This window comes from Populus nigra, chromosome 2, assembly GCF_951802175.1.
Source record: "Populus nigra chromosome 2, ddPopNigr1.1, whole genome shotgun sequence".
Taxonomy (NCBI): Eukaryota; Viridiplantae; Streptophyta; class Magnoliopsida; order Malpighiales; family Salicaceae; genus Populus; species Populus nigra.
In genome coordinates this window covers 40,966,864-40,989,418 of record NC_084853.1, presented here as the reverse complement: position 1 = coordinate 40,989,418, position 22,555 = coordinate 40,966,864, and the positions used below count along the sequence as shown (strand labels likewise).

Sequence of the window (22,555 nt, the reverse complement as noted above, 5' to 3'; positions counted from 1 at the left end):
GGCAGCTCTTCTTCATGCCCAATTTACTTGTTCACTACCATCAGCAATTTGCAAACACAAGGGAGCTTTCTCTAGAATAACACCTCTAGTATCAAAAGTTTCGAGCAGGCGCACGAATTCAATGGCCAAACAAACAGTGGCAAGTTGGAAAATCATCTGAACGCAAAGAGGGTGCTGGTACAGTATAGCGTACAGTAATGGTATGGGAAGAAGAGATGGGCCATTTTTTTTTATTACCGCCTCATCTTCTATTGCTCACCCTTTCACTGTTGGAGACCTGAGAAAAGCCTTTGACCCGCTCTGCCTTTATGAGGCTTCAGCCATTAAAGCCAGTGACCACCACAACCACCACCACCAAGGCAAGGAAAGCAGTAACCGTGCGATTATTTTCAGGTTTGGATAACCATGTAATGAAATGAAATGTCAGTCAATGTCCCATGAGCTAGTTATCTATCCCTGAATTCTTGTCTAACATGAATGAAATGTTACTCCTTTGTCCACAGGCTATCGCAAAAATCAAACACTTCCAACTTAAACAGTGCTATGAACACCTTCTCCTATGTGACTTGAGAAACTTCTAATGTCTATCTCCACGTCCATTTAATGCACGCGCCGACAGGGGGGGGGGGAGGCAACTGTATCTCTATGCCAATAATTTACAAGAGGGGAGACAAAAAATGTGCAACATGATACAATTAGCTACAATTGAAGCGTTTGCAAATTTGAGGCTTGACCAAACCTCAAATTTTCTTGATCCGTTCTGTCATCATGAAGTACAAGCACTTTTAGTGTTCCGGATTCTCTCAACCACGCAGCAACAACAGATCCAGTTGATATAAATCGACCTAAGTTGCATTTGGCTAACCTAAAGGGTGCACCCATGGCCATGAGAAGGGCCTCGATAGCTCGCCTTAGCGTACTGTCACCAACTACTTTGCTGTGTTTTCCCCATCCAGTCAATATGCTGAAACAACAAGGAGTTCAGAAATTTCTCTTGAAATGGTTAAATAAAAGAGAGTATTAGTTAGCAAATACAACTACATAGAATGAAATACCTCAATAATTTTGGCAACTCATGACCCTCAAACACTATAGAGCGTATGTTAAGCAACCATGCATGAACCATTGCTCGTGCAGCCCCGGAAGACATTAGATGCAAATCTAAGCAAGACTCAGACCACACATTCTCCCACACTTGTCGACGTTTCCCTTCGAGCACAACAAGCTGTGCACCTCTTTTCTGGGATAAAAAAAGAACTAGTATTAAACATCCTGAACTGATCCAGTTATACAAATTTGTAACCAAAAAAAAAAACCGTGTAGGACTTGGTACAGCCCAACTGAGCAAATATAGTCTTTTAATCAGGAATAGTTATAGCTCAAACTCACCTGACCAAAGTGCCATAACATGTCAGTCAGGGCATTATAAAAGGCGGATGCTGTTGAAGAATCCATCAATTTAACTTCATCAAAGAGGGATTGTGCTTGCTCCCAAACATTTTCTCTATAACCCATAAGAAGTCCATGGGCCACACCATAAACCTGGTTATCAAATAACCGGAGCTCCTCCAATAACATTGAAGCATCTTCAAAGGAATTACAACGACTGCATCAAGAGGATATACAAATGAATTTAAACCATATTCATTTGAAGCTAAAGATCCTTGACTATATATATATATAACAAGTTAATATCAAATATGGACAAAAGTTGACAGGCAACAAATGCATCCTCTCTCCAAAATCTAACATTAAACTGAACTAATTTAGGCACTCGTGCATTAGAAGGACAAGGAAATTTATCTCAAAACTCCAGAAGCAACGAACTTGAATTCTGCTAATCTTTACTGAAAAGAAACACCGGCATAGTTTCATCTGCTTGATCTATTTTTGCTGAAGATGGATGATTACTAGGGTATAAATGAGCAGAGAGCAAAATAAATAGCACAGATCATTGCATTTGAGAAACAAGTGTACAAGTTTTCGCTCATCATTGACTGCATGTGCTGACTAGCTCTTGAAGCAGTTATGAACAATCATGATGATCAGCACAGTAGAAATTACCTGCAAGCATTCAAAATGGCTGAAAATGTGACCACATTTGGCTTGATTTCCAGCTCGTGCATCTTGTGAAAGACTGCCAAAATGCACATCATTTCCTGTCCGCTGCAATTCTTTGCTTGACCTGCCTTTTCAACAGCAAGCTGCCCAAAAATCTTTATGATCCGATTGCCCTCCCTATCAGCCAACAGACTTTTAGTAGCTTCCTCAACAACACCTGAAGATAGAGATTCAATTTGCAACTGACTGGTCTGAACATTATCATCAACCACTGATTCCGTGATTGCTGACCGGCCAAATGCATCTATAATAGAATTGTAAGTGACCACATTAGGCCTAATTCCCTCCTTGGTCATCTCATCGAGCAAAGACACAGCTGATTCCACCAGCCCATTCTTGCACAAGGCATCTATCACAGCACTATAAAGAACAACATCAGCCTTCAATCCAGCCTTCTTAAACTCCCTAAAAACATCCATTGCTTCCCTATACAAACCACCTTTCGAATACACATCAATTAATGTTGAGTAAGTCAGTAAATTAGGTGATATACGCCCAGCTTTCATCTCTCCAAACACTCTTCTAACCTCATCATACTTGCATTGTTTCCCATACCCACCCAAAAGTGCATTATAAGTCACAACATCTTTCCTAATCCCACAATTTTCCATCTCCCTACAAACATCCAAAGCTTCCTGAAACCTACCTAGCTTAGCATAAATGGAAAGCAAGGTATTATAAGAAACTCTATCCAAACTTATACACAGAAACTTCATTTCATTAAACAAATTAAGTGCATCATCTAATCTACCAGCCTTAGCATAGCCATCAATCATGGTACTATAAGTGACAACATTAGGCAATATATTCTTGGCAGGCATCTCAGACATGATCTCAAAAGCCATGTCCATTTGCCCACCTTTACAAACGGCGTCCAAAAGCGTATTATAAGTAAAAATATCTTGATCAATCCCTCTATTCAACATCTCACTAGACAAACTCCTCGCAGCCTCCCACAACCCTCCTCTACTACACACAGCAAGAAGCGAATTAAATGTAATTCGATCTGGCTGCACTCCATTTCTCAACATTTCATCGAAAATCTCCACTACTCGTTTAAACTCCACACCTCCTTTCCCACACGCATCGATTACAGCATTATAAGTAACCAAATTGGGCTTCAAACCATAATGTTTCATCGAATCAAAAACCTTAATAGCCTCATCACAATAACCGCTTCTACCATAAGCACTGATTATAGCAGAGAAAGCATATACAGTATTACCATAACCTTCAATAAGAGCAGCCTCAAAAACACTCTTAGCAATCTCTACTTTACCTAACCTACCAAGAGTGCTAATCATGGCACTCGCCAATTTTCCTTGTTCGTTCTTCTTCCTCTCTCGTTTCACTGCAAATTCAAAGCAACAAATGGCTTTTTTACAGTCGCCTCGATTACCAAGCTCCCGAAGCAAGAAAATATAATCATCCGACCCAGAAAGACGAGACTCGAAATTACGCAACACGTTTTCAAGAGCCCCCTCGTCTTTCCCATACTCAATTACGTTCTGGAGAGCTTCTTCAGCGACTGAGGTGTGGCGAGTACCCATAGTGGTTCTAGGTCGCCCGAAGTTGAGCTTGGAAACGAAGCGGGTGGAGCGGCGACCAGAGAAATCGGAGGCAAGTTCGGATTTTGGAGATTGAAGAGAAGGGAAGGTAGGGTGGATTTGTGGGTGGTGAGTGGTGGTGGTGGTGGTGGTGGTGGTGGCGGGGGGTATTGGTGCATTGCGAGATGAGGGAGGGAGGGGAGGTTTGGTAAGAGAGACTCTTTGATTAGCAGTCCATCTTTGATGGGGGTTTTGGTGGTGGGTTTGACGGTGGTTTTTAAAATGGCTGTGTGGATAGGGGTTGTTATGATAAGGCTTAGTTGTTCCCGTGATTGTGCAGTGTGGTGGCGTTGACGCCATTCAATTCAATTAGATATGGATATCCAGTATCCACTGACTAGTAGAAAGCGGTATGTAGTGGTTGAAAGGGAGAGGTGGTTGGGGGGAGAGGAAGGGGAGGCTAGATGGGAGGAGATGAAGCAGCGGCCATGGTTGCGGTCGCGAGGAAGACTCTAGAGAGAGAGAGTTAATGTGTGCTTTTGTGGGTGGTTTTTAGAGATAAGTGAGAGAGAGAGACTCACCTACTACCATATTTTCTTACTATTCAGCTGAGTTTGAGGTATTGTTTCGTGAATTTTAAAAAAATATATTTTTAAATTATTTTGATTTATTAATATTAAAAATAAATTTTAAAAATTAAAAAAAATAATATATTTTAAAAAACAATAGCTGAATCTTCGCTTTAACACTTTTCTCTTGTTACTCCAATTATTAGAAAAAGAATATGGAGTAAATAGTATAAAATTATTATTGTTTTTTTTTAGTGATTTTTTTGTTCGTTCTTTCTTTCTTTCTTTCACCTAAACAGATAGAAATAGGTGGGATGCTACCTCGATTGCTGGAGATCTGAAGCTCAATCTCTGCCGCTAAAACTGTGGGGCCCAAAAGAAGTGGTGGATTGACCAGAAATGGATGGTGAAGATTGAATTATTGATGATAAGGCCACGTGTAAGGTGAGATTTTTTAAAAAGAAAAAATCGCAGGTTAAATGAATGGATGTATTTTTGTGTATCGCCCAAAGTAAATAAATAAATGAAAGCGAAAATGGTTTGATTATTGGTTTTTATACACAATTATTAGAAAAGGATTATTGGTTTTTATACACAATTATAAAATTACTTTTTTAAAAATAACATAGTTTGAATAAAACCACATTTTAATTATTGGTTTTTATACACAATTATTATTGAAAATATCAATTATATTATTATAAGCTAAAATGTTTTTCTCGTTCAAATTAATTCATATATATATATATATATATATATATCAACTTAGTTTTTTTTATGAAAATCTAATGGTAAAGAGATGTAGTTTAAGATATAATAACAGAAAAAATAAAGAAGAAAAAAAGAAAAAGAAAAAAAATATGAAATTCTAATTACATATTAAAATATCACCGAACAATATCATAAGTTATTTAAAGTTAATTTAGGATTTATATCGTCCAGGGTTAAAGTCATTCAATAGTTTTTCAAGATGTGATTAGAACAATCTTGTAAAAATCAATACCACTAAATTTAATATACTTTTTAAAAAAAATTATATAAAAAATATTTGGATATCCTTTTGTAGGTATCTAGGTAGAGTAATGTGATTCATGCAAGCAATTAATATGATTTCACACATGTCAGTGTGGTAATTATTATTTGATTTTCAGCAAATTATTTAATTTAATTGATATATCAACATTTTTTTTATAATAGTTATAGTTTATGAAATGGTTTGATAGGTCCTCCTGTGTGATAGGACTCATCGTTTGTATCCATAAATTAGTTATCTTTTTGCATATCTTTTTTCTTTTTTCATAAGTGTGGAGTTATCCCAAAATTAGTGGTTTTTAAAGTAAATTTTCTTATTTTTCTTGTAATTAATCAAAAAATAAGGGTTTCTTTTGTTTGTTGGAAAGTAATTTTTTTTTGGAAAGTGAATTATAGGAAAGTGAATACTAGGAAAGTGAATTATTTTTTTATGTTTGGTAATGTAGTGAAAAATAAGTTGAAAAACACTTTTAAGTATTTAGTTATGTCATAAAAAATGAGTTAGAAAATAACTTATTAATGTTTTATTTTTTTCAAGATTATTAAAATAGTGAGAAACAAATCTTACAAATTAAAAAGTTGAACGAGAATGAAATTGAAAAAAATATAATTTTATAAATTATATTAAATAAAATAAATAATAAAAAAATAAAATTTAAAAAATAATAAATAATAATTACACATTTTTTAATATCATCACTCCACCAACCAAAAAAAGTCAAAGTCAACCAAACTGAAAAGAAGAAATCCATTTACCATTATCTCCTCCCGTGTTCTGCTCTCAAACCACCGTTAACAAAGAACTAAAAAACATAGCATATTCATTATATATACAAGTAAAATATTATGGATCTCAATACTTTTTTTTTCTTTTAAGTTTTTTACTTTACTTTTTTTTTTCCTGATTTTGCTCTCGAATATTTCATTATTTTGCATTTAAGCTTAAGAAATGCCCTGGTATTATTATTATTATTATTTTGCTTGATTTTGTAAAAAACAAGGTTTTTTTCTTTGAAAAAAAAATTAAAAATGAACGGACCTAATTTGATATTATTTGTAAAACAAGTTTTTTTTTCATTGTTTGCCCCTTTTATTTTGTGTTTTCTCCCTCCAGGATTGGGGTTTGATTGGGATCCCTTTAGCATTTGCAATTCTCATTTGAGTTTTAAACTTATTTGGTTTACTCTTCAATTTCTATTTTGAGAAAGAAAAAAAGTGTTATTAAAAAATAACAAAGAAAAAATAAAAAGAAAGAAAGAGTCAATAATTGATCAAAATCCAACAACAAGAAAAGATGTTCCTTTTGTCAACCAGTTTTAATTAGCTACAAAAGTTTTATTTAGGTGTTTTTTTGTCACTTATCTTGTAAAAAAAAAAAACAAATCAAGTTAAATTATATTTTTTTCAACTTAAATTTTATGTTTTTAACAAACTTTGAGGTGTTTAAGTAGAGACATTAGTTTTGTGAGCTTATAACAGTATGTATTATGTGTTTTTAAATTAAAAGGAATTGAATATTCATTTTTCTAGCTAAAAAGTCATTGGCATTGGTTTTCTAACCATCTCTCTTGTGGTGGGATTCTATGTTTTTAGACAGCACGTTAAATATCACAATATTTTTATGGGTTAGGTGCACTAACCCACCTGTACTCGATCGCGTCACTTGTATTTTTTAAAATTTTTTTTTCAAAATTTAGATGTAATTTTATTAAAAACTAATTGTTTAATAAAAAATATATAGAGAGCTTAACCAATTAAGAGTTTAAGTTATTAATTCAGGGTTCGGTAAGGTTTGCTTGGTTTTTTCATTTTTTTTTTAATTTTATTGTCTGGTTTTTTTTTTTGTTTTACTTTCAAAGGGTTTTTTTTTCTGATTTTTTAAGAGGAACACAGGTTGCCTTGAGTTTTATTTTTTTATTTTGTTATTGCTAGATACACCTCTTTTTCAAAAAGAAATTTTTTTATTAGATTAAATTAATTTATTTCACAATTCAACATTAAATTGACCTAGTATTGCCTTATTTTTATTTTTTTTTTGCTCTTAATTTGTTGGATCTTGCTCTTTAGCCTAAATGTAAAATTTAAAAATTTGCAGATTTGAGAAATTAACTTCTATTTGAAAGGTTCACCTGAATTTACTTGATTTTTTCTTTTTTCTTTTTAGTTTCATCATCAAATTGTTTTCTTACATTTTTTCCACTTCTTATGGGATTTTATTTTCACCTTGAAAAAAACATGTGCTACCTATAGCGTTTATTCTTTTTACTTTGTTCAATTCAGTTTTTACTATTATTTTTGCTTTTAAATTAAACATGGGGATCAAATGTTTTTCATGCATTATTTCAATTTCTTTTGAAACTCGTGTTGCCCAATGTCTTGGGTTCTGAAGACCATGAGTAGACTTGTTGGTTCAAGCATTACTTTAAAATAGTATATTCTGATCTTAATTTGTTTTTTTTTAAATTAATACTTATTTTCTTGAATTTTATTTTTGTTTCGGATTCCTTTGTAAATTTATGGTTTTAAAAATTTTAAATTTTATTTTTTAATTTAATATTTCATGATATTTGAGGTTTTGGTTTTAATTTCATCTTTTATTATTTTGATTCCTAAAAATTGATAGTCATTAATTTCTTTGATTATTTTTCAGTTTTTACTATTATTTTTGCTTTTAAATTAAACATGAGGATCAAATGTTTTTCATGCATCATTTCAATTTCTTTTGCAACTCGTGTTGCCCTATGTCCTGGGTTCTTACGGCCACGAGTCAACTTGTTGATTCAAGCATTGTTTTAAAATAATGTATTTTGATCTTAATTTTTTTATTTTTTTTAATTCAGTATTTATTCTTTTGAATTTTATTTTTGTTTCAGATTTTTTTGTGAATTTATAGCCTTAAAAATTTTAATTTTAATTTTTTAATTTAATGAGGTTTTGGTTTTAATTTTATCTTTTATCATTTTGATTTTTAAAGATTAATAATCATTAATTTCTTCAATTATTCTTCTATAATTTCGAGTCGTTAATGTTTTTTTAAAACACATTTATAGCACTTAAGCATCATTTTCTATGCTTCAAAAAAATTGGTTTGGCCTGGAATGAAGCGCGGGTAAGCTCTCTATTATTATCTATACGCACATGTACTTTTATATAATATTAGTACTTATATATTTTCTGAAGTTTGGGTAAGTTTGAATTTAATTTTAAGAAATTTATATTTTATTTATTAGTTGACATACAGGGATTTTGGATATCCGAGTCAAAACAATAAAATTTTATAAAGACTCAACTATTTAATTCGGCTCAGATGAGCATTTATCGAATTTGAGACAAGTTATTATTTATAAATATATCAAGGTTTTTGAAATTTTCTAAGAGGTTCAGTATTTAGAGAGAGAGAGAGAGAGAGAGAGAGAGTATCCGTAAGGTGAATGATGGCCCGTCAATAATAAAAGAAGTAATCAACTCATTTAAATAAATTAATTTATAATCAACTAAAAACGAACTGTAATTACATCCCAGTCCTTCTATCTTTATATATATATAAACCAATTCCTATTTACTGGGACCACTATTTATCCAAGTGTATTTTCCCTCCTATCTGTCCACGTGTGATACTCCTCTCCAAGGAGTAGTACAAAAACGAAAGTAAGGGAGTTAGTAGTACGTTTTGATGACATGTTATTATTTTTTTATTATAGCAAAACTCAGAGTCTCAGACAATGGCAGAGTCAAAACGCTAGTTTTATTCATAAGTTGAGTCAGCCACGGAACGCAGCATGCCAGAACACCCCAAACACCCAAACACAGCCAGGCAGGAAATTTCATCCCATACAAAACAATGCTTCTTCGACTTCTCTTGCTACTATCCGTTCTTGGCTCGTCCTGGATCGGATGGGTCAATTCACATCAGGAATCAGGTGAGTGGAGCTGCGAGTCCGACGAAGAGATCAGAATAGAAGCCGAGTTCAAGCCTGGATTCATCACCCTAGATGGCCACGCCGATGATTGGAAAGACATTGATGGCTTGGAATCCTCACTGCTTCCTGCTCTCGACCCCGATGACGATAAAAAATACACAGGAGGAAAAATGACCGTCAAGGTAAGGATTTTTTGTTCGAAAATTAGTATCACGCTTTAATAAATCAGCTGTTAATAAATCACAGTGAATTTCGCAGGCCTTGCATGATGGTAACAATGTGTTTTTCTTGCTGCAAGTTGATGGGAACTATGCTTATACAAAAGGGTAATTTTTGGATTGATTTGTTGCATTATTTATCTATTGGATATGGAATTAATTTTTCTGGTTGCTTTAGTGCTGATTTTTTTTTATTATCTATATTCACATCAAATTCTTCTCTACTTTCCTTTTGTTACCTTTTATATAATTTTTTTTCCTGCTGGGTTTCTTCCGTTTCGGGAATGGTTAAGAGAGTGCATGTTTTGGTTAACTCAAATTGCTGATGCTTTGACTTCTCAATTCTGAAGGCTTTTTTCTCCTTTTTTTCCCCTTTTCGTTGGATTGAATTGGATTTTTATGCTGCAGTGATAACAAGAAATGCCCATCAGTTGCTCTCATGTTTCCGATTGGCGATGAAGCAACCTATCACAATGTAAGTTACTTCACTGATTATCTGGCATGCTGTCACGTTGTTAGCTCATCATGTTCGTTGTGGTTTCTCAATCAGAGAGTGAAAATTGAGGATTGCTCGTATCTTTTTAGATGGGTGGCTGCAAGGAGGGAACTGGTACTTGCAATAGGACGACTTGCAAAGGTCATGAAGTTGATATTATGCACTTCTCAATCGGAAATGCTATCCCAGGACGACTCTATGGTGGGAATCCATTAGACAACGGAGATGGAAATGGCGGTGACAGGTGCTGCCATATTAACTTCTTCACTATCAAAACCATGGGATGACATGTTTTGTTGGTGATATTTGCATAATTTGGTTATGTTTATTTTAATTTTTAATTCTTTATTCTCTCTTCTGAACAGGTTTGGTCATTTGGTTGATCTCTATTCTTGGAATCCACACTGTAGATACCTTGATGGCACTGGTCCTTCAGGTACTTCTTGAATTAACTATTCAGTTTTAATTGTTAATTGGGTGAAAAAGGTATGTTTGCATGATATGAAAATGATGGAACTGACTTAAAAGGGAAAAAAAGGAAAGTGGGATGAAGCACTAACCAAAGTGATTAGAAGGAGCACAATCAAGGTGGCTTAGAATTCATTACATGCTCTTCCAAAATCAAAGCTTTCTTTTTATGAAGCTGTCCATTTCATGCTTTGTTGATAATAACACTCACCTTAAGACCTTTTCAAAGATCTCGATATGTTAAGTCTTCATCCTCAGTGCTAACTATTCTCCAAGGACATCCACTGATGCATGCATCTTAAATACTTGTCTTCCATTATGCATTGGAATGCTCTCCATCCTATCGTACTAAACTCCTGTCACTCTAATCATTGTGTAATCCAATGGCTGCACCTTTCTAAGACGGACTGTCCCAGGCTCAAACCTGAGATTTGCACCCCTTGCTAAGTGGAGCTTACAATTCTCCCTTCCTTTCTATCTACTAACACTAATAATTAAGTGTATCAACTTTGGTATAAAGAACCCTTTATTCTATGGAAACTATTTTTCCATTGCCTTTGCACTTGTTTTGCAGCCTTCATCTTATGTTTAAGATCCTTACACTTTTAATCAGATCACTTGTTTCTTCTTAGTTTTCACCATGTCTCTAATTCATAATTGTTATAGTTTATTGTGCCATACTTGTGCCTTTTTAGAGGGTGTTTGAGAGTGTGGTAGCGGTTGTTTTTCAAAGTGTTTTTCGTCTAGAAATGCATCAAAATAATGTTTTTTTATTTTTTAAAAATTATTTTTGACATCTGCACATTAAAACTATCTGAAACCATAAAAATAAAATTAAATTTAAGAAAAAAAAATTTGAATTTTCATGGAACGCGGTTTGCACTGCGTTCCCAAACGCTACCTAAATTCCTTCCAAATCCTATTCTCAGCTAGCTTGACTACTAACTTCTTCCTTCTCCAACCTGTCAAATATCTTATTCTCGAATGAGATTAAACCTTAAACCATTTCGGATAGAAGAGTAAAAGTTGATAATTAAAATACTTGTCCCTATCAAACCAATAACAAAAAGACGCAGAATGGGAACTGTACAACTTGCTATAGCTTCAGCCATTGATGTGTATTTTCTGTAGTAGTATGTTCTATTATGATTTGATATGCATGATCAGAGTGTTTCACTTCTCGAAACCACATTCATGGTTCCTGACCAGACATGGCCTTAAATGCTCTATTTGAAGATAACTTGTAGTCTTGTACTTGTTTGGCACTTGTGTGGTGATCATGTAACTATTGAATCACCACTCGAGAATTAAGATGTTTGGTAACCCCGTTGCCCTACAGAAGTCTTTTACCTCACAAAATTAGTCATGATAAACTTTTTGCAAAAAAGAAGTCAAAACAGTCTTTACTTCCAAACACTGCTTTGCTCACCACTTATGGTGGTAACAACAATTTGATCCTTAGTGTTCAAACTTTCAATTTGTTAGTTTCCCTTCCCTTATTTTCTTTTCCTAGGAGGAAATGTAAATGTCTCACAAAATTTTTTATAGGCTCCGTAAAGAAGTAGTGGGGTGATTTTGATAATCATGAGCCTCTATGCTATTTTAAGATCTAGCTCATCTTGTTCAACTAGAAATGGTCCTAGGAGCTCTACCTATTGTGGCGGATGATTTGCTATGAGTCTTTGTAATAATTTACCAAGCCCACTTTCTTTGGCTTTCAGAAGCATATCTTTATGCGTATGGGATCTTTTCTTTCTTCAGATATACACTTTCTTAAGCTAACCACAAATCCAAACTTCTGAATTCCATTTTTGATGTTGGTTGTTATCCATTTTAACAATGTTTGCTATTCATTTCTTAGTTTGCATGTTTGGTTATTTCAAGTCAACCTTTTTAATGGTGAGCAAGTAATAACCAATCTTTTTTCAGGAAATGATTCTAGTGGCCAGAATAACTGGAAGGGGGCATGGTGGCACAGTAGCTTCAATGTCTACTCAGGTGATTGCCCTTTTTTTTTTCTTCCTTAGTTTGATTTTCAAAACATTGTTCTTCTACCTATTATTGTTGATAGCCATGATACCAAATTGAGAACACCTATAGCTTTAGCATGCTGAGAAATCTATGCAGCTTTTTTGTACAATTAAGAAAAAGAATGTGACTCGTACAAGAAGCGTGATCAGCTTTGTTAAACAAACATCAATGTGCATTGTACAAATTCGCTCTAGGCTAGATTAATCATGTTTTCAATATCCAATAACATGAGTTTCTATTTTGTATGATTAAAGATGTTGCTTAAGGAGCCATCCATCAAAATCTGTGCTGTGAATAGGGAACTTGAAATTTGAAAAGAATTGAATTTCACTATTTCTTAAGAAAATTGCCTCTAAGACACAGTAAGTTCAATTTGGTTCCGTATCACCATTTCTGTGCAGCCTGCTGTTCTAGTCTCAAATTATGGATTATGATCTGCCTTTTATCCATATTCGTCTTGTATGCTTTTGACAGTATCTACATCTTTCTCCTTTGAAATTTGATTTTAATATTTTGCAACAGGTTTTGTAGAGGAAGACAGTCCTTATACATCAGATAGTCAGAAGGGAACGTATTTCTTTGAATTCTCTCGGCCTTTAAGAACCATGGATCGTCTCCAACAGGTTAGAAATCCATCCATGATATTCAGATATTTGGTTACCCTTGGGCTCGAATATAAGAAATTTTATAGTAGTTCGCTTTACGCAATTTCAGTGAATGTTTTAATCCATGTCTTGATGTCACTTACACCATGTTTTCCTCACTCGCTTTTTGTTAAAGAGGGTTATTATGTCTTCTAGAAAAAGAGAGACAAAGAGAGTACCATGTTTTCCTCACTCACATAACCTTGATTCTATTTCATCGCCATTGTGGCTTGATAATAATATCACGCGTGCTTAGAGAGGATATCTGCAGTTTGATACTAGCTTCTCACTATGCTTGTTATTGAGCTTTGCTCCCAACATCAACACTTGAATCAGAAAGGAATCAAGGATACACATCGGACCTTATACTGTTTGATTGTTGCATAGGTTTGTAGTTGAAAGTATACCTTGCAGCAAGAGGTTCTGAATGAGCTGCTTTCTCTAATTTCTGCAGGATGCTCAGTTTACAATTGGTGGATCTAGCAAGATGGCTGTCGCATTCTGGTATCCAGTTGACGGGAATTCATGGCATGGATCTGGTCACTATTCTGTCAACTGTGTTTGGATACCCCTGGACATCTCCCCAGGCAGTTCTATGTTGAAGACATCTACAACAGGCAGCTCAGGAGATGTTGCCAGTGCCTTTGCCCTTCTATTTTCAGTTGTCTCCATATGTGTCTCTGTTTTTGTGGGATATAGAGCAGCAACTAGATCCAGGAATGAACCCTATGAAACAGTGGTAAATCTTTAGGCCAGCAATGGGGCAACTTTGTCTGTACTTCGATCACTACCGCAACTGTCTGTACTCCGATCACTACCACATCGATAGATTTTTTTTTTTTTAATTTATTATAACTCAATTGTTAGTTTATTGAAACCTTTATGATGTGTTTTATCACTTTATTTTTCTTTTTGGGTATTCTTTAACTGATGCTGTATGTATTTTGCTTTTTGATAGCGTGTGCTATACACCAGCCTTTTGGTTTTTGAAGTATCAGTGCACAAGTCACAGGTTAACAACGCTATCTATAGACAGCTGGTTTCCTTCAACGGAAACAAACGGCGCGTCCTCTTCTGCTCATCTTCCCTTTTTGTCCAGGTGCCGCGCGCTGTGACAAGTAAGAACAGTAACTAACCCTAAAAAGTAAAAACCACAGGCGAACTGTAACCAATCCAAAGCTTATACAGCGAGCGATATCAATTACATAATCTGCAGATGCGCTTTTCTTTTGAGAATCAGGGTGCAATGGCTGGTGATGGAAGCAAAAAATCTCAAGTATCAACAGCTCCCCCCCGAAAAATGAATGTTCAAAAATTTGCAGAAAACAGAGCACCTGAACTCGCGAGTCCCCACTCAATCGTATCAAACCGAATAAACAATAATTTCCGATCTCTAAGAAACAAGAAAAGAATAACCACTGCTTACAACAAGCAAGCTGCAAAATAGAGACCTAGAAAGTGAAGGATTACCTGGATTCGGCTTCGATAAAGTCCGTCGCCGAGTTTGCTGGAGAATTGAACTTAGAAAAGAATCCAGGAATTTATGGTCCATGCAGTTTCAAATAATTATAACGCTGGATCCCATAAAAAGACCAGATTCCCGAATCCAACAAAAGGGAGCCCAAACTCATTTCGGACTCATGGAGAAATAAATGAGGCCCATCTATTATTTCGGCCCAAATAAGAACTTGCTGAAAAAACAGGAAACAAACTTAAAATCAAATCCAGTATCTATCTATCAGAAAGAAAGCAGTCAACTCACCTCTCAAGCAGGTAATTCCACTCTCCCTCTCCCTCTCTTTCGATTCGATTTATTTATTAGCATGAATCTCTTTAGATCTCAGTTACCGTTGACCAATTTATGCTAAACAAATTTGGAATTCAAAGTTAAATAATTGGTGAAATTTGAGTAGACTACTGATATTCAGTAATTGCATGCAAGTCTTGGAGATTTGGAGTATAGGTAGTAGGAGATGGGAAGGATCAAGCCTCAAGCTCTGCTGAAACAGAGCAAGAAGAAGAAAGCGCCGAGTAGAATAAGCGTCGCTACTATTCTCTTATGCTGCTTCATTTTTATATTGACTGTATTTTTCTTGTATTCTAAGTATAAAACTGGTCGCTAAGGTATGTCAAGTTCAAAGTTTGATGATTTATCCTTTGTGCTGTAATATTTGATGATGATTTACAGTTTGGATGCCCCAAACTATTTGGATTTGGATTTGGATCTGTATTTTTCTGTACGCACGTTGGCTAAAATATTTTTTCATTGTGGAAATGCAATGTGTTGATTGTCAGGTTAGATTGTGCATCTTTCCTTTTCTTTTTTCCTGCTATTATGCTTGATGTAGTTCTGTAATTGAGCGGATTCTTGCGTTGCAATAATTAATACAGCATCATTTGGTTTAGGAAACGTTTTATGATAATTATGACTCTTTATGGGGTTTTCCTTTTGAAGGTTGAAATATAGAGGGGCCATTCTTGTGATATGCTAAAATTTGTGGGCTTGCTACTGTAATGGTGTCAATCTGGGTCTTGAGAGCTGCCACTTCATTTAAAAACGCGGAAAGGATGTTTCTTAGCTGTCCCTCAAAGAACCTTGTGGGATCATAATTGGATAATGGCCGATAAATTTTACGAGGAGAGTTTATATTTATATTAGGTGTTTTTATATTTAAAAGTTCATGAAAAAGATTTGAGTTCTCATTAATTTTTTATTTTGGATTAAATTCGGTTTTTAGAGTGGTTTTTTAAAGTTATGAATATATTTATCATGTTTTTTAAGATGTTTTATAGGTGTTTTGAATAAAACCAAGTTGAAAAACAGGTTTGGGAATTTTTATTAGTTATTTCCATTTTCACATAAAAAGCATTACACTACCAATACCGGGAAATGTTACTGAGTTGTAGTGACCAATATTTTGAAGATACTGCTGTGGGGGCAATTGCTTTTGTAGAACCCAGAAACACATGTATTATCTGTGTCCATCTGTTGGGTTATTGCTCAGGAATTTATTTTGTTACTAATTCATGCAAGACCTTCAGTCGTAAGAGTTTGTTTGCCAGGAGATTGAAGAGGTGGATACAGATGAGCACTATCAACCTAACTCTCATGTAGATGTGACCATGAAGCAGAAAGTCTAAAAGCTGATCTACAAATCCGAAGCTTTTCCATGTTGCTTTAGTCGTCCATCCCACATTGCATTTTACCAGCCAAATTTGCGACAAGGAGAGGTAGAGCATTTAGGGTTCGTCCTTCCCGCATCGCATTTTACCAGCCAAACTTGTCATGGGGACAGCAGTGCATTTAGGTACGAGTCATCCCATTAGAGGCGCACCCATGAACTGGTTCAAGCTATTAACTTAGCATGTATAGTGAGCCAGCTCTATTCTAGTGATTTTATTTCTCACGCTGGATAATACACAAATTTTACAATGTATAAAGAATGGGATGTAATTTTACTTGGAACAATTTAAGAGACTCTGATTTTCCCGCATTCGGGTCCTTAATGTTATTGATAACATGATAAAATAATGTATGTAAACTGCATTAAACTCAAATAAAGTTGGAATTTTTATTGATGCATGGACGGTAGCAAGTCAAATATCAACCACTGGATTCATGAGATTCGTAGATGAAATTCACTTATTTAATGTCTAAAGATATCCATCCCAATTGTTGTTATTTTTTCGGTAAATAAATTCTTTCAGACTATATATATATATATAAAGCTAAGGGAACACCGAGTGGACTATAATCACATCAACTGGATTTTGTTCCTGAAATTAAAGATTTCCTGTCATTTGAAATGCTTAGCATATGGATACCTTCAATATCAAATTCAAGTTGTTACTCGTTGGAAGGGTCTAAAGTTTTTGTTTGCATGTTCCAGACCTGGACCTATTTAGGGCAGACCCTTTCAAGCAAGTTCTCAAGCTCAGGGTTTATTTCAATACCATCTTCTTCCAACCTCTGCCGCATCTCTGGGGCCAATTTGCCAGCAGCTATGTAAGTCTTTAGCAACAAATCGTAAGCATTGGAGTCAAGACGATTGATGTGCTTCAAAATCTTGCATAGTCTCTCAGCACCATTAACATCTTTCTCATCTTCAAAGTAAGCAAAAAATGCACTCACTGTTTTTGGCTCTGGTTGCCATTCAATCTCCTTGACCTCGGAAAATGCAGCTTTCATGTGCTTCAGAGCCAAATCCAGTTGATGGTTCTTCAAGAAGAAAACCATGAACATCTCTCGGGCATTAAAGAACAATCCTTTAGTTCTCTTAAGAGCATCATCAAATATTAATGCAGCTTCTTCATACATGTCATGCTCTAGGCAGGCTCTTATAGCAACATTTGCTAACCTCATATCATAACTGTGGCAACTGGACTCCCACTCCTTAAAACACTTCAGTAGACCCTCAACATCTTTTAACTTAGCAAGAGTGTGAAGCATGGTAAGGTAACTAACATTGGTCGTTGTGTGGAAGTTCGACTTTAGGGAATTCCACACCCGATTGACCTCGCCTAGGTTAGAAGTGCCGGCATAAAGGGTAATCAGAAAATGATAAGCTTCGCGGTAATCACCTTGTCTGCGTTTTTTCTTAATTTCACGTCCACGTTCTATCTGTTCCTCTACCTTTTTGAGAGCCGATTCAGCTTTGTCAAAATGTCCAGCCTTGACATAGATTGTAGCAAGGTTTGTGTATGTAGTCCAAGAAATTTTTTTTTGACCATCCATTTTCATCTCATCTAGAACTCTCTCTACCCCCTCAAAATCATTTAAGCATCCATAGCTCTGCATCCACATGTTATAAGTGAAGGTACATGGAGATACGCCTTTCTGCTTCATCTCTTGTACTATGGGGAGCACCTTCTCAGGTTGGTCCAATCTCAAATGTAGGCTAATGAGATTGTTAAAAGGCAAGGAAGTTAAAAGAAACTTCATCTTGTCCATTTTTTCAAAAAGAGTCAGTGCCTTTTCAGACATAAGTTCCCTGCAGTAACAGCTCAGAAGTGCTCCATGAGTTGAATGATTTTGCTCAGATGGTGAGAGGTCGTCAAAATAATTCTCGGCTGCAGCAATCCCTTTGTTCTTTGCTATAAGATCTAGGTAAACTGCATGGGAAACGTTCATTTTCCTCTTCTGCATCCACTCCATTACCTGCAAGACACAAATCAAAGAGATCCCAATCAACTCAAAGAATAGAGGAAACAAAGAAAGAAGACGCATGGCTTACAAAACTAGAGCACAACTATGAAACAAAAATAAAATAGCCAAAGCAACATTTTTGCGCAATTTGAGGAGTACAAAGAGACAGTACATTGTTTTCAAATCTCAATCACAAGAAACAAGCAATCATGGTTGCCCAACCAAAACACTTGTCTCGTGGTGATATGGGGATCTCTAGAATCAAAATATTCATTCATTCATAGCTATGGGTTATAGCCATATTTATTGCTGGATTCAATGACATTCCAAGCACTCGCGTTACTTTTCCAGTTTGGGTTATAAATGCTGGCATCGGTATATCAATACACTCAAATCTTAGTCTAAAATTAGATTGGGAAAAAAATTAACAAATAAGCTAGCAACCCTTAGCCTTAAAGGTGAATCAAGGGCCCTGGGGATGTGAAAAAATCAAGAGATTTGACAAATGAAACAGAGACAGACAGATGGACCTCAATGGCATAGTCGAACCTGCCGTACTTGCGGAGCTCTCTGATGCAAGCAAGGAGATCGACTTTGTTTGTTTTTCCGCCCTCCAACACGAAATCATCTAACGTCTTTGACACGCTCTCCCCGCTTGCCCCTATTTCCGACAGCCTCTTGTACAGCCTCTTCCGTTTTTCCAGCGCTACAGGCACCGCCTCTGCCGCCGTGCACAGCTGCCGCACCACCCATGATCCCGTCCATAACAGATGACTTGGACTCTTCGTCATGTACTTAGATTCACTGTTAATTAAAGCGTTCTCTCTCTCGAAAATGGGGTTCTAGTAGGGTTTGTCATTAGAAATTTTAGGTGGTTTTATTTTTATCATTTTTTGTGGGGGTATTAATTTTATATTTTTTTAAATAAATAATAAAATATTATTAGTTATTTTTTAGCACCGTAAAATTTTTGGGTTTCGTTTACTTCTATTATGTTTTTGTTTTTTTTTTCTTTCCTTCGCACACACAAAAAAAAATCACTTTAGTTCTTAGATTTAATCATTAATGGCATTTTTCGTCCTTAATCAATATCACTTCTGTCAATTTTAACCTAGTTCACTGCAATTATACCCTTGAACTTTTGGTATTGGTGCATAAATTAGCTCTCCATCAACCTCCAACGTATATTTGGTATTATGATATAATGTTATTTTTATTTTTATTGATAAATTGGTCTTTATTTTTATTTTTATTGATAAATTGGTCATCACAATTGTAATGATTTTATTGTATTATGATTTTAAAAATTACACAACTAAATAAAAGAATATAATACATCCAACTAAACATTTCATAAATACTTTAATTATAAATTGAATCAGCAGACCTAATAGCACGTGTTTCTTGATTTTGTGGCTCCGAAATTTCACTTTGACTTTTAGCCAAATAATTTAAGACTTGTTTACATGAGTTTTTTATTTTTATTTTTATCCCGTTTGAATTTCGTAGAATATTTTTTAGATCATTAAAGTTAATCTGTTGATTTTATTATTTGATAAATTGATAAATATGAGATTGAATTTGTTAAATGAATTTTCAACAGATCTAAACCAGAAAAAAAAAAAAGTTGGAGGCATTGCAAATTACAACAATAGATTCTCATCTCTTAGCTGATATGAAATGATGACATCATCATAACACCCAAGCGAGGAGCTTTGGTAGCGTTGTATGATTGACATTCCCGCATACAACACCAATAATAATGTGTGTTCACATCTATATATTATAGGCCTTTGAAGAGATATTGTCACAGTTAACGTAAGTTCAACCACTTAATGAATCTTGTTATTGAAAAAACATTTATTAAGGGAAAGAGGAGACTCATGTGCTATATAAGCAATTAAGACTCTCATCTCCTACTTGATGTGACATAGTTGCATCATCTTAGCCTTTAAGGTGAAGAGCTGGGGTACATAGCATGACTATTGTTTCCATAGACAGAGCCAGTAATGATGTGTGCTCATATCCATACATGATAGGCTTTTCATTAGATATTGTCTTAGTTGACATGAATTCAATTACATAATGAGTTTTGTCATTAAAAGGCATCTCTTGAGGAGAGAGATGACCATCATGCTATATTAACAACTAAAACTCTCGTCTTCAAACCGATATGAGATTATGACATTATTATTAGCTTCTTAGTTGAACGGCTTGTGTAGCACAACATGACCGATATTTTCACAAATAGCATCAATGATAATGTGTGTTTATATTCGTATATAATAAATTGACGTGAGTTTAACCACATAGTAAGTAATATCATTGAAAAATAATCTCTTAACAAGAGAAAAGACTCTAGTATTATAAATGCGACTAAAACTCTTGTCTTCAACCATCATCACAGCCCAACCATGGCTGCTGCCCCATACTTTTTTTATATGCATTATCAACATCTTTTTGCACGAAATCATAACACGAATTGGCGATGATTTGTTTGTTTCTTCTCACTTTGTGTCGTTACAAAATGGTCAGAGATCCTACAGTTTATTCACTCATCGAGTGGACTGTATTTCTCCACTGAAAAATTGCTTGTCATTTGAAACGCTTGACAAAGGATTTCTTCAATGTCAATCACCTGGCTGGAACTCTCCATCCAAAAAAAAATAGTCTAAGCTGGTCTAGCTAAATTCTAGCCATTTGTTAAGGTAAATGGTTACTCTGGACCGAGCATATTTTAAGACAGCCCTTTTCCGGCGAGTTCTCAAGCTGACGTATTGGGCGGATAGGCTTGCTTGGGTTGAATTTGGGGTTGTTTATCATGATTATTACCAATTGGGCTCGACCATTTTAGCTTAAGCTCGGTCTTCTTATGGTTAATCAAACCGTTCAGCTTGGCCCTAGACCTACAAACTTGACATGCATTCAATCATCATGACGACTACGAATAAAAATGAGAAAAAAACTGAAAAATTAATTAAATTAAAATAATAATAAAAAATATTTTAAAAACTTAACTGAAAAAAACCTGATTAGAATATTAAAAAAACCAACAAGTAAACCAAAAAAATAAAATAAAAAAATTGAATCATAAAAAAAACAGATTAAAATATTTTAAAAAACCAATCGATTCAGTTCGGTTTTATAAGTCTGAAACCAAAAAATTGAACCAAACCAAAATTAATAAAAAAACCGAACCGAAAAAAATCAAGTCAAACAAAAAAAACCCGAGCCAAACCGAAACCAAACCCATTAGAAATTACAAAAAAAATCCCCAAAAACAATATATTTTTAAGTTTTTAATAAAAGATAACTGAACAGAATTAAAACCAGACTGAACATAAAACAATCGGTTGGGTTTCGGTTTTTATTATAAAATAACCGAATCAAAACCGGTTGGTTTAACTAGTTTTGGTTTGGTTTTGTTTTTTGTTTTTTAAAAAATTTAATTTAATTACTTTTTTAGATAAAAATCAAACTAAAATAATTATCCTAATCAAGGCTGTCCTTAAATTATTTTTACAGATATTTATTCAGCAATAACAAACAGTGGCTCGTTTGTTGTGATCAATGTTATATTTGGTAATGGCAGGTTAACAATCCGTCTGTTGTTTTGAAAATAATAAAATGAATCACCAGAGGAGAGAGGTCATGAGGTGGAGAATGATGGAGATAGTTAAAAATTAGAAATAAAATAAAATGCACGAGGAGATGGCAGGTGCGTGCAGAGTAAGGTGCAAGGTGACATGATATCGCCCATAATACCAACCACGCTTTCACAGACAACATGATCTCCTGGTAATGCATGGGCGACTGCGCAGGGTCCTCTGAACTGGCCCGCTATCATCACATACAACCGAATCACATAGTATATTTTACCCAAAACAAAGAAGAGAGAAAAAACCTCCTTATTTACTCTCTCCCTTTTCCCTTTTACTTTAGAATAATAGTGGTTATTTTCTAAAGTATTTTTATATTAAGATATATTAAAATAATATATTAAAATTCATTTTTAATATTAATAACATAAATAATTTTATTCATTTAATATTAATATAAATGAATATTCTTAAATATTCATTTAGAAAACGAAGATTATTATCGGGATTCCCCCCTCACAAGCAATTTGAGCAACCACATGAAGTGCCAATTTTGAGAGTCCCGTTTGTGTACTTGCGCAACCCGTTGAAAGTCCCAATTCCATGCGTCTCGTTTGTGTACCTTCCTAGCTTGATTGCATTGACTGGTTCACGCCGTAATTAGTAATATTGATAATTAGAACATATATAAATAAAAATTCGCCTCCTTCTATCAAAATTATAAATTATAGTTTTTAACTCTAAGATGTAATTCAAATCAAATT

The 22,555-nt window shown here is 34.6% G+C and overlaps 3 protein-coding genes and 1 long non-coding RNA gene across 5 annotated transcripts; 2 read left to right on the top strand and 2 right to left on the bottom strand.

Annotated features, from left to right (window-relative positions):
• Positions 1-505: 505 nt before the first annotated feature.
• Positions 506-4,232, bottom strand: LOC133682110 (pentatricopeptide repeat-containing protein GUN1, chloroplastic-like). Its single transcript, XM_062105373.1, has 4 exons — positions 2,065-4,232; positions 1,390-1,606; positions 1,056-1,240; positions 506-964 (listed from the first exon to the last, which is right to left on the bottom strand). The coding sequence occupies exons 1-4, from the start codon at positions 4,026-4,028 to the stop codon at positions 700-702; spliced, it is 2,631 nt and encodes an 876-aa protein (XP_061961357.1). The 5' UTR covers positions 4,029-4,232; the 3' UTR covers positions 506-699.
• LOC133682111 (uncharacterized) lies at positions 4,148-4,784 on the top strand. The gene is made up of 2 exons (XR_009836613.1): positions 4,148-4,287; positions 4,537-4,784. It is a non-coding gene; the product is annotated as an uncharacterized LOC133682111 (long non-coding RNA).
• A 4,151-nt stretch (positions 4,785-8,935) lies between these two features.
• On the top strand, positions 8,936-13,944 carry LOC133682518 (uncharacterized). Its single transcript, XM_062105881.1, has 8 exons — positions 8,936-9,371; positions 9,448-9,515; positions 9,816-9,882; positions 9,993-10,147; positions 10,269-10,339; positions 12,301-12,369; positions 12,925-13,025; positions 13,501-13,944. The coding sequence occupies exons 1-8, from the start codon at positions 9,111-9,113 to the stop codon at positions 13,795-13,797; spliced, it is 1,089 nt and encodes a 362-aa protein (XP_061961865.1). The 5' UTR covers positions 8,936-9,110; the 3' UTR covers positions 13,798-13,944.
• Positions 13,945-16,791: 2,847 nt separating this feature from the next.
• On the bottom strand, positions 16,792-19,072 carry LOC133682517 (pentatricopeptide repeat-containing protein At1g02370, mitochondrial-like). Of its 2 annotated transcripts, none has more exons than XM_062105879.1 (2): positions 18,723-19,072; positions 16,792-18,204 (listed from the first exon to the last, which is right to left on the bottom strand). In XM_062105879.1, the coding sequence occupies exons 1-2, from the start codon at positions 18,981-18,983 to the stop codon at positions 16,945-16,947; spliced, it is 1,521 nt and encodes a 506-aa protein (XP_061961863.1). In that variant the 5' UTR covers positions 18,984-19,072; the 3' UTR covers positions 16,792-16,944. The 2 variants fall into 2 exon arrangements, with proteins under 2 accessions (XP_061961863.1, XP_061961864.1); XM_062105880.1 differs by having other exon boundaries at positions 18,742-18,880.
• Positions 19,073-22,555: the final 3,483 nt, after the last annotated feature.